This window comes from Artemia franciscana, chromosome 16, assembly GCF_032884065.1.
Source record: "Artemia franciscana chromosome 16, ASM3288406v1, whole genome shotgun sequence".
NCBI classification, from domain to species: domain Eukaryota; kingdom Metazoa; phylum Arthropoda; class Branchiopoda; order Anostraca; family Artemiidae; genus Artemia; species Artemia franciscana.
The window spans coordinates 24,577,286-24,590,018 of record NC_088878.1 but is presented as its reverse complement, the minus strand read 5'-3'; the positions used below and the strand labels follow the sequence as shown (position 1 = coordinate 24,590,018).

At 35.9% G+C, this 12,733-nt stretch overlaps 2 protein-coding genes across 2 annotated transcripts in view; one reads left to right on the top strand and one right to left on the bottom strand.

Annotated features, from left to right (window-relative positions):
* LOC136037259 (protein furry homolog-like) overlaps positions 1-12,733 on the top strand; it is a 195,141-nt gene that overhangs the window by 111,466 nt on the left and 70,942 nt on the right. The window lies entirely within an intron of this gene.
* Positions 1-12,733, bottom strand: part of LOC136036918 (protein furry homolog-like) — a 94,333-nt gene that overhangs the window by 67,693 nt on the left and 13,907 nt on the right. Inside the window, exon 4 of the mRNA XM_065719298.1 lies at positions 5,082-5,281. Within this exon, the coding sequence (XP_065575370.1) occupies positions 5,082-5,281 (200 nt within the window). The remainder of the gene's footprint in view (positions 1-5,081; positions 5,282-12,733) is intronic.

Below are 12,733 nucleotides of genomic sequence, written 5' to 3'. Positions count from 1 at the left end.
TAAAAATTTGCCGTCATTTATATTTTACCGCGTCATTACCTATGCCAAGCTTTGTGTCAAATTTGAGATGAACTCTTTATTCTTTTCTGTGCTGACTGAAGTTTTCAGGGACAAAATAGCATTTTCCTGGCACTGGTGGATAACAACAAACATTATCCAGGTGCTTTGTTTCGGAAGCTGAAATAAAACTTGGCTGGCATGAAGATATTGATGAAAAATTCTCTTACGAGTAAATTCTGTTTCGTTAGTATTCTTCTTCAAATGCTCTTTGGGGGGCTCAATCAGCACCCCTAAACAGTATATCAGTCTATTTGCCAATCTAAAGAATTTAACTTATCTAAGAGCTGGAGAAAGGGACGGAGCAAGAACAAAAGCTGTTCAGCTACTGTTCCAAAAGCTACAAGCAGCTGATCAAATGATGGGTCTTCCCCAAGTTGCAAAGATTGAAAGAGGTTTCTCCTGTAACAAAAGTAAAATTTGAATTCCTTGTACATTTCTTTTTGTGACTTGATTAGACACTTTGGACCTAAGCATAGATTAAGGATTTAAAGACTGCTGGTATCATACCAAGCGAACTGTATCCCTTGGTATGATCATATATAGAAAATTCATATAAGTTGTAAAATATATAGAAATATATTTATAAAAATATAAAATATACAGAAAATACAAAGAAAAAAGTATATAAATATGCAAAATATATATGAATTATATATGATAAATATTAAATATAAAACATGTAGAATTCTTTAAAAGTGGCTTAATTTTAATATACAAAAATACTAACTTGTAAAATTCAGCATATTTATTTTATCACTGACTTTCGTTTTCGAAGTATTACAAATTAAATTAAGTAACTGTAATGCAACATTTTAAGCGATTATTTGCCCAAAATGTTGCTGGTCTTTTAACTATCATATTAGATACAATCAGGCCTTAAAAGTCACGTAAATAAATTAAAATACAAAATATTAACTGGTAAAATTTACCATATTTAATCTTTCTGTTTCGTTCATGTTTTATATCATGCTTCGTTTAAAGCACTTGTAGCATGAGAGACCCTCTACAGCAAAAAGTCAGAAGAGGTGAGAAATTTTATTGTAGGAGGAGAGGACCGGACACATTCCAGGAGGCGAATCATCTTTGCAAATAGGCTTATGTTAGAGGAGTAACCTATTTGCCTACTTGGACGCACTTTCAAAGGAGCCAATAAGTAATTCAGACTAATTAAAATTTATTGATAAAAGACCTAAAACTGAATTGGCTAAAACTACCATGACAATACAAGAAGAAATCCTTGAAAACTAGGACGGATCTATGTCCTATGCGAAGAGGAAGAACAACTCTTTTAGTGTATATTCTACTTTAATGGTTTGTATCATGGAATAGCAATTGTATATATTTGAGTTTTTGGTTGTTTATTCTCCTTCTTCTACGTACAGGACATAGATCCGTTTTTGTTTTCAAGTACTTATCTATGTATTGTCACGTTAGGTCAGTTCAGCGTTAAAAGAAAAATAAAAGAAGAATAAACTACAACAACTACTAACAACACACGGCAGCACCAAGCAGCCTGAGGCCAACACAACTACACAGGCTCCTCCTACATCCCAATCTATTTAAATTTTTCCTCTTGTGCACCATCCCAGGAAGCTCCCATTTTCCTTATATCTCTCTGTACGACATCCTTTCACCCCATACAAGGACGAACAGCTTTCTGTTTAGCCTTAGACAGCTGGCCGAAAAGGACAATGTTTGGCAACCTGTCATCCTTCATCCGCAGAACATGCCCTAGCCATCTTAACCTTTCTCTTTTTATAGCTCTAGAAAGCAGTATTGAGCCACACTTTTCAAACAGCCTACTGACTGAAATACGGTCAGTCAGTCGAGTACCCAAAACAATCCGTAGGCAATTTCTCTCGAAAACATGTGGCAAACCTTCCTCTGTCTTCCGAAGCACCCAAGCTTTAGAAACATTTTTGACCACTGTCATCACTTTAGCTTCCAATATTCTAATCTTGATTCGTAGACTTATCTTCCTTTTCTTCCAAACTTTAACTTAGAAAAAAACACCCTGAGTCTTGGCTATTCTGCTTCTAACATCTTCACTGCGTTCATCGTCTTTACTAATAATATAAGAAAGGTGAGTGAAGCTGTTCACTTGATCAATCTTCTCGTTACCCAACTTCACCTTTTCATCTTCACCTATTCCTGGCCTTTGCCACTTAGTCTTGTTAATATTAATTTACAAACCTATTCTAGCACCCTGAGCTGGCAAAATCACTAAAAGTTCATTCATTTTGCTCACACTTTCATCTAGGATGCTTAAATCATTAGCGTAATCTAAGTCCATGAAAGTTTTTCTTCCCCATTTGATTCCATGTCTTCCAATTCCCTTTCCTGTACTCCTTAAGACAAAGTCCATCAAGATGATCCATATAAACGGGGATAGAACACATCCCTGCTTAACTCCTGATTTCATACAAAATCAGCAACTAATCTCGTTTCCTACCTTAACCACAGAAGTGTTATTCTCGTACATAGCACTAATGATTTTTATTTATTTGTCTGGTATAATACACAAGGATAAATATTTTTGTTGACAGGGCTTGTCAACATGCCCAAGTTATATCAGTTTACATCTGTTCAAGGGGGTGGTGATATAATCTTTGGAATTTATAAGAACAACATTAGAAGCTCATTGACAAACCGTTCAATAGTTTGAACGTTTGAGTAATTCTAGCCTACACAATAGAAGTTGTTGTCTTTTTACCCATTCTTGTTGCTAAGGAAACTCAAATTTGTCTACAACTCTGGTCATACTAAGCCTATATGCATTTATGTCCTTTTTTTCAAAGTCAAGGTTACTTAGTGTTTACTTGTTCTGGTAAATAATACGACTATTGTTTCAAAGTCCATAAATAATTTCCCAGATAAGATTTTTTCTTTCTTGTGCTAATGTAAATACTATTCTTTTATCTTATAGACAGTGTGCATCTTTCCAAAAAAAGCCGTCTGACAACTTCATCCTATCTGTAAAGATAAAAGCTGAAAAATACAAGCAAAATTTATGCATGGCTGTCAAGGTATTCAGAATTGAACTCTGCAAAATGATTTCCGTACTAAAGTAGAAATTACGTTACCTTTGTTAAATGTTAATTCAAATGTTATGAATTTTTCCACTGAAGTAAATTGAAAACGCCACTGTTACGCCTAAATGTCGCATCTGAAGTTTTCAGACTTCTGAAATTACTGCCTAAAACCGTTTTCTAGGCTGCTATCAAAGGAAGGATCAAAGGAAGAAGACGAATAAAAATCCAAGTTTTGCTCACATAACTATGAAACTACGACATACATACTGCAAAAATCAAACTTCAAGCAGTAAATGATCTAATATATTGATGGAACACAATGTGTATCTTTAAAAGTTTATCGAAACTTTAGAGGGGGTATATTTTTCAACATCTAGGGGAATGCAAATTTGTCGTTTTATTACGCTTTTTCAATGAAAATACCACAAAAGACATTTACAATTAAACTAACTACGTCACAAAAGATATTTTTCAAAATCTAAGTGAGGGGATCTTGGGAGATACAGTCCCCCTTCTAGTTGACACAACTGGTTCCTTCCTGGGAAATTTTCCGGCAGCACTCAATTTAGGATAAAAAAAGGGCCAGTTAGTGACTCTCAATTCAGCTGTAGTACCTTCTTACGGGTTGGATATTTCGGCTTTCAACTTCTCTACAATTAGTACTACTTGTGCTTAAGACATTTTTTACAGTTTAATAAAACTGAGCATCGCTTGTGGCTTCTTATTGTTCTTACTACGCCATTTCAAGTCGTATATTTACAATTTCTACTGGTCTATTATTCAGCCTAGTTACCTTAAACCTAAATTAGGGAGATACAACTTAAAGAGAGAGAAAATTATTAAGAATTTCACGGAAAGAGATGAATCCAGAAGCCAAATGATCAGCTGATTGAAGATAAAGTGCATACAGAAGTACCATTCAAAGTCAACTTTGAAGTACTGCACAAATGTGCACGTTTGTTTTAAAAATTGGACACATCAAAGCGCCACAAACGGACGTGGTCAGCGGAAGAACTAGCGTTGGAGCTTTTCAACCATTCCTATTGCATGAACGACCAGTCGTCGGTAAAAATTCGTCATTGCGCACGCAAAGGAGGAGCCAAGGAGAAATGGGCGACACATGATGTATCCAGAAACTCTTCAATGGAGAAGACAGGAACGCATATTACTGTGTATATACCTTTGCTGTAATCAATTGTAAAGACGATGAACAGAATTGGCATGTAAGTAAACAGCTAAGAAATGAACATGTCGTAAATTTTCTTAAAGTATATAGAAACGTTCTAAGTTGGCAGAATTTCAGGATACGATATCTTTAAATAAAAGTAGAAGCACGTTCAATTCTTTATGACTAGCTTTAGCACGCTTTTTTTGTAAGACTAGTTCACCTTTCCAAAGTTATGTGTACTTAAAAATTATGTATTCAGTAAACAGTGAAGTCAAATTGCCAACAAGAATAAGTTGCTTTTTGGCAACCCCTAAGAGTGAAGTAAAATCGCCAACAAGAATAAGTTGCCTTTTGGCAATCGCCAACAAGAATAAGTTGCCTTTTGGCAACCCATAAGAGTGAAGTCAAATCGCCAACAAGAATAAGTTGCCTTTTGGCAACCCATAAGAGTGAAGTCAAATTGCCAACAAGAATAAGTTGCCTTTTGGCAACCCATAAGAGTGAAGTCAAATCGCCAACAGTGACGCCATCCCCTAAGAGTGAAGTCAAATTGCCAATAAGAACAAGTTACCTTTTGGGGTTTAAAGAGGAATTTCCCCAAGATGCAATTATTTAATTTGGAAATAATGTAAAAAATTTATCAAGTGATTTATTCACTTTCGTCCCGGCCAAATTGTGTAAAAAAGGAGAAACTTAACAATGTTTTTCCCTTTCAAAGTCTATTGAAGCGTAGAAACAGAAAAATGTTGCATACAATACATATACGAAATTATGTAAAATGAATAGCTAAATAACTCAAAGCCTTATCAAAATATACCCACCAAAGGTTCAGTCATAACTCCTTCAATTTTCTTTCTAACCATAACTGTAAACTGTGCAAACAATGTTCTCATGATAAACTCTCCAGATTTCAATTCGTGGTCTATAGTTATTCCCGTGGGGAAATTCACTCTTTCTTTTCGGCCACCCCATGGCAGTAATGAGGGTACAGTTGTTAATACTTCTTCGGCATTTGACTGACCTAAATAAAGATTAATAAATTACAACCCTTTCTTAAATAAGAGGCATGCCTTTTTTTGTTTTGGTTAGGTTTGGCTAGGGTAGTTTTGAGCCTTAAATATCTCAGTTTGAGCTTAGACAAGCTTTTGAATTTTATGTATCTATTCTTAGATAAGTTTCATTTAATGGTATACTGAGTATGTTTACTTGGGTAGCGTTGTGAAAAAAAAAAAGTGGTCACACGAAAGGTATAAAAAATGTAACACCAAACCCAACAGTGTTTTCACTCCATCCCCTAAGAGTGGATTAAAATTGCCAATAAGAATAAATTACCTTTTGGGGTTCAAAGAGGAATTTCCCCAAGATGCAATTATTTAATTTGGAAATAATGTAAAAAATTTATCAAGTGATTTATTCCCTTTCGTCCCCAGCCAAATTGTGTAAAAAAGGAGAAACTTAACAATGCTTGTTAATGTATGGACGCAAATAAAGTCAAAACTTAGGGCGTTTAATACAAAGCTGCAGAAGATAATTAAGGCACAAAGAACGAACATTAAAGGAAAAAAGTGTGTAGACACATGTCAGGAAATTGTGATAAACAATTGTACATAACTAACAAACAAAATATGGCGTAATACTCATTATGGCGCAACACTCATTAACGAAGTGTTTCGATCTCCCTCATCCTGCACATTATGAAATAACAGCCTAGATGATTTGTGTAGGTTCTCATCAAAACTGAATCCCAAGAAACTACTACTATAACTACTACCAAATCAATGCATGACTAAGCCGCCTGAGGCCAGCGCAACTGCGCAAGCTCCTCCACCCCAACCTATTCAAAGCTTAACTCGTTAATGCTTCCCTGAAGTTCCAGTTCCCTGTAAATCTTACATTGCTATTTTTTCCTGACGATTTAGAGACAACCCACTTTTCGTTCGGCCCCAGATTGATGGCCAAAAATCTTTGACGGCCACGTCCGCACTTTGGCAATCTATCATCCTTCATACGTAAAATACGGCCAAGCCATTTTAACCTCTCTTTTATTATAGCCGTAGAAAGTTGGATCGACCCATACTTTTCGTAAAGACACTTGCCCATTACATAAGACCCCCCTTTTATCTTAGAAATATCTCTTTTGTACGTTCATTGAATAGAGGCATTTTGGAATTCTTCTTGAAAAAATGAAAAAAAAATTGCCCCTCCATTCATTAAGATATCAGAACCCCCATGTTGCAAATAAACTTAATCTGTGAAAAAAAAATCCAAAGAATCGTTTTCAAGGTTATTTCTTATGGGGAGTGTGGGAACTTAGGAATACATTTTCGTTTTCTAAGCTCGCACTGGGATAGCCTCTGCTCTTTTGTTTCTTCTATTTATTCTTCCTTCTATTTTTTGTCTTTTACTTTTTGTTTTCTTGATTAACCTTCATTTTCTGAAGATATTTGTGTTACTTTGTGTCTTTCTTCAGTTAATTATTTATTAAACTGGCACACCCATGTCTGCTATCCGGTGTCTAGAGGGGAAATTATGTTGTAACTTTTTGTATTAATGAACATTTACTTTACTTAACAATTCCAAATGATTTTGAATCAAATCCAATTAGTCCGACACTCTTTCAGGCAATTACGAAATGCTTCATCACCCAACTGTAATTAGTCTCTAGCCTAATGCTTCATTAGCCTAAATCTGTTTTAAATCAAGTTAATTTTTGAATTGGATATTTACTTTTCGTTAAATAGCTTTTTAGTAAAGGTTCAGAATTCTGAAGGTTCGTAAAGTAGTAGTAAATCAATAAGATAATCATACCATGCATTATACTCATAGTTTCAGTTCCCCAGAGGGGACTCTGAACATCGTCACAAACGTCAAGGGAATTTCAATTTTATGCAGGGGGGCAGGAGACAAAAACCCATTGACCCTCAAAATATAGTTTACGCTACAGGGACTTTCAAATTCCCAAGGCGGAGCTACTTTTTGTCTCAATTAGCCCTGAATCTTCAACAGAAGGTAACCTCTCGAAAGAGATACCAATGCGCATTTAGTTTTAAATTAGTTTAGACAAAATAGGTCAAAACCTTGGCTTATTTCGACGTCTGTGCATACGTTGAACGTTTAGATCACATTGCAAGTATATATGAACAATAGCGAGAAGTCTTATACTCTCCATTAAAGAATGCTGACTTATTACGCCTTCGCGTAAGCGCAATGACAAATGTTTAGCGTATTACACGGGCTACACATATACTTATTCTGTGGTAGCAAACAAAACTATTGCCGTGACGCAAAGGGATTTTCCCTTTCCGAGCGTTTAAATATGTACGATTTCTGAAGAAACTTTTCGCTACTGTTTATATATGCTTATATCGAGTTGTCGATTAAAACTGTCATGAATTATGCATCATGAACAACATGCCACCGACTACGGTTCATTGCAGAAAACCGGTAGAGGTCCAACCTCTGCCATTATTACAGAAATTATCTCCTACTCGAACGATAAATATGATATTATAGTTACTATAGGTATGATATCAAGGCTACACATAATTCTAGCCTGGGGCCCAATAAAATGGTTTCCCCTTGGCCTTGAACCAAAGCCGTCACTGTGAGCTAATGTGGAGTTTTTATACTCTCCGTTAAAGAAGACTATCTCAATTTGTTCTACCATGCTTTCTTTTCTTTGAGCATTATTTGGCTTTCGAATGGAAAGCTCCATTTAAGCAAGCAAGAGAACAGCTGGCAGTTTCAACCTGAAGTTTGACTATAGTCCAATAGCGCACTAAATGTGCAACTGTTCCTAGGCCACACAGCCAAAATATTATCATTAAAAAAAGAGATAAATTTAGAGTTCTAAAAAAGTAGCTTCTTTCCATGGGTTCAAAAGTGCTGCCATCTACTTTAACAAGCCATTTCTTTTTGTGATTCTTGCTGCATTTGCGGTTTCATTTCGGCTTCTGTGTCTGAGTCTCAACCACATGTGTCTCCTAAATTTAGTAGTTCCCTCCTTGCTAAAGAAATAAGAGGTTTTCCTTTGCTCCTTTTTCAGAAGGGATATACGAAAGTAAGAGCTTGGTAAGAAAAATCAGTTTTTGAACTAAAAGAGACTTTTTAACAATGGTTTATGCTCCTTAAGACGCTGATAAGTATGGGCTGGATTCCTTTTCTTACAATAATTTCATGGTACACTTTTTTTTAACAAACGTGCACCATTCCAAAGAATTTGGGGAGCTAAGAACGTCTTTGTTGTTGAGCGAAGACCTGACGCGTTGCAAAAAAAAAACAAGCTAAAGGCAAAAAATGTGCCCAGTGCCCTTTACAGAAAAGTCATGTTGCACCAAAGTTACGCAAAGATTTCCAATTTCTATAACTGGGCAACCAAAGTGCGTGAAAGGCCTTCCGATGTTCCCCCCCCCCCTTCCCAGCAAAGTTTTAGTACAAAATAAGACAATTTGCAAATTATTTGAAAGGAAATATGGAGGGATTTTTAATATGCATGATTAGAGGACCAAAGTGGGGTCAAGTTCTATCGAAAATGCATCCCCTTCCCCTGCTTTTTCGTACAAGGTTCGGACCTTTTCTTTATCTAGAATAACGAACGATATCAAATTCAGCATAACTAGAGGCAAAATACAAGGTCGTGGACTCCCTAAAAACCCCTCTAGCTCATCCTGACTTTTTTTTTTTAGAATCGCGTGCATTTTATTCTTTGGTTGAAAAAGGATCAAGCAGGTGTTTAGTTCATATAGGCGGATCCAGAAAGTAGATCCATGGCCCATCAACTATCTCCCCGCTCTTCTCGCCGCTGACTTTCTCGCATAAGGGTAGGAATATTGCACCTTATTTGAACTAGAATAACACAAGTATTTTCAATCGTTATAATTTGCAAATTAAAGTGGGCACTACACCCCTCCAATACGCAGCCAATTTTTTAGCAAAAGGCAACCAGAATTGGGCAAGAAGGCTTAATCTGTATGACTTGATGGCAAAAGTGGGCCCCTAGCTCCTCACCCTTCCCAGAGTGTCTGAAGAGAACTCCCCTCTCACTTCAAGATTTTTTTATGTATGATCAAAAACACAAAATGGCCTCTTCGGCTTTCTAACACCACATTCAATCACCAAATTTTCCAGAGAGGAAGACAGGTATTTTTCCATCTAAACAGTTTCAAAATTACCGGACAAGTGCCATGGGCCAGTTGGACGATTTAATGGATATTTCCCTGGGAGTGACGACAATGAGATAAGAATAACGATTTCCATATGTATATTTCCCTTCTTTGACCTCCAATCTGCTTTAAATTTGTGACGAAAACAATTGCGGGCCAGAGGACAGAGTGGATGGTTTTTCAGGGGCATTCACCACCTCTGAACCCCCATAAATTTCGCACTAAAGTATTTACAACCAAGCAGTCATTCATTATGAAACATTAGATCGTAGAACTTTACAGTCAAGGGGCCAGCAGGTTTCAAATTTTCCTTACTCGGGGAGTTCTGGTCTTATTACAAAGAGCAATATCTAAGTGAGAATTGTAAAACTTGTTTCTCTTCATGGACGATACATTCTCTTCTCGGATACATTTTTGGGAAGGAAAACTTGTCTTTAAGCAAGTGGTTACGCAGCAATTAAAAGTATCAATGTAACGCTATGATGTGATTTGTCAAGTTCAATGTTTATGTGACAATCACTGGGTGATACAAATAGAATCAAATTCTTTTACACGTCAACTAGATACAAAACAATTAGCAGGCGTTACATTTTGAGACAGTGTAACATAACCTTGGCTTGTATACGCTGGAATTTTAGAAATAATAGCATAGATAGTTTAGCGCATAGATAGTTATATAAGAGCATAAGATAAACATAAATATATAATATAGAAAGATAGAATATAGACATAAGATAGAATAATAGCATAGATAGTTAATAATTAATAATAATTATAATATTTAGATAATTATAATATATAATAGTATAATAATTTAGAGTGGCGAAACCCTATATAGGCCAGTGTATTCTCCTGATGAGCCCTTATGTTGGGTGTTGCCTCTGAATTATGAGAATTTAGAGTGGCGAAACCCTATATAGGCCAGTGTATTCTCCTGATGAGCCCTTATGTTGGGTGTTGCCTCTGAATTATGAGAATTTAGAGTGGCGAAACCCTATATAGGCCAGTGTATTCTCCTGATGAGCCCTTATGTTGGGTGTTGCCTCTGAATTATTTGTCTATATTATTTTTTCTATGGTTTGGTAAATGACGACTTATACTTATTGACGACATGACTGCCTGTCCATGGATTATTCTTTATGGTTGATTGTGTGTGGCTATGCTGTTTGACCTATGTGATTGTATGGATGAGTAGGGTTAAGGCCTCATTCAAGTGCTGGTCTATATTAATCACTAATTTAGGAAAACAGTCTTCCTTTTCTCCTTCTGTCTCCTTTTTTTTTTTTTTTTTTTTTTTTTTTGTGTTTGTGCTGTAGCATTGGTGATTTCTCTTTTCATGATATCAGAGAATAAAATTCGTTTTAAAGATACAGGGTATTTTTGAGTCCATTTTTAAGGAATATGTTTACTTTCTTTTTCTAAAAAGAAATTCTTCTTGAGATGCACCATTTTTAATTTTTTGAGGGGTTGACAACTACATCATTCAATTGATAATGAAGAAACAAAATCATGGCTTTCTACTCGAAACGCTTTTATAAGCAAAAGCCAACAAAAAGTTACTGCGACGCTTCACGTTTCCTCATAAACGTAAATCTAATTTTACGTACCTTTCGTAAATTTACGCTATTCTTTTTCAGTTGTGTTTGTGCCATGGGGAAGGGGTGCATGACGTACGGATTCTCATTTAAAATTTGTTGTAGTCATGTAAATGTTACCGTGAATGTCTGAAATTGGTGAATGTCGAAATTCACCGGTAAATGTCCAAAATACTTGTTTTTTGGATTTAGTCTGCGTTGCCAGTCAACTTTTTCAGTTTTATGCAAGGTTTGATGGTGGCAGGTTACATTAGGTTGGTTTAGGTTAGGTTAGGATTTTAATTCACTTCTTAGATTTATAACTTAATTAAATATAACTTAACTTTAAATTTTACCGTCAAAGCTTGCATAAGACTGAAAAACCTGATTCATAAAACTAATCGAATCCAAACAGAGAAAAGGGAATTTCGGACATTCACCGGTGAATTTCGACATAAGCTAGATTTCGGACATTCACAGTAACATAAATCGCTCAGTTCGGTAAGGAAACAAATTGACTGTATAAGAATGCGCATATTTCGAAACCATACTCTAATTTTTGCGCTTTTATTGGTTATTTTCGGTTAAGTTATAGGTAGTTTAACATTAAAAGGCTACTTCACTGAACACTTTACAGAGATAGACAAAACTTACTCAGTAAATTAGTAAGTGTACAACTCCAAAAGAACTTATCTACTCAGTAGTGAAAATCAAAATAACAAAACTCATCAATTATTTCAAAAATATATATTGCAAATTAAATTTTCAAACAGCACACATTTTACATCAAGGCCATAATTCTACCCTTATGATACCTACTTATGAGAACTAAAGATTTGAGAAAGATAAATAAACCTTGTTATGTTTTCCAAGGTGTTTATAATGTTATTCGAACGACTTCCAATATTCAAAGGCAGAATACGACCGGTGCATTGCAATATGTTGTGGTGCAATAGGAAAATAAATAAAAAATTGAAAGGCTTTCAAAAATTGTGATATTACGACTCAACCGTTATTTTCCCAGACCTAAGGACTAAGGACTAAGCACCATGATCAAAGATTTATTTTCGAAGACCAAGACACAATTTTCAAATTTCAAGCCCTTGGCTCATTTTGGCATTTGAGACCTGGTGACATATGTAGCTCTAGGAGGGTCTGTAAAAAACTGATGGCTGGACAACCAGCCTCCATCCCAGCGTCTACCATAACTCCTGAGCCTGCCACACGCCTCTAAATTCGACTTGATGGTGGATAACAAGGTTTCCTGTGGCATCCGGCTCACTTAAGACCGTTGACAGTGAGGTTTTACTAATACCAAGATTTAGCTACTACTAATTTGAGCCAATCAGAATTTTTCATAGAATTTTTCAGCCAATCAAAAACTTCTACAAAAATTCTCATTGGCTCAGATTAGTACAGGCTAAATCCCAGTATTAGTAAAATTTCATGGTGAACAGGCCTTTACTCAGTGATGGCAACGGGAGAAACTTAAGGCAAAGCTTCAAAATCGCGTCATATGACGCGATTTTGGTTACCTAACCAAATCACAAGAGATGTCTGCATCTGATGACATTTAATATAAGCTACCACTATCTAGCTCTACTGCGGTGGGTACCATTTCTGACACTTTTAGACTGTCCAACTTTCCGAATATAACGAAGACATTCATAGTAGAAAACGCCCAGATCTCAGACACCCAGCACTTTGAACGGCCAGATTTCGGAGCCACCAAAGTAG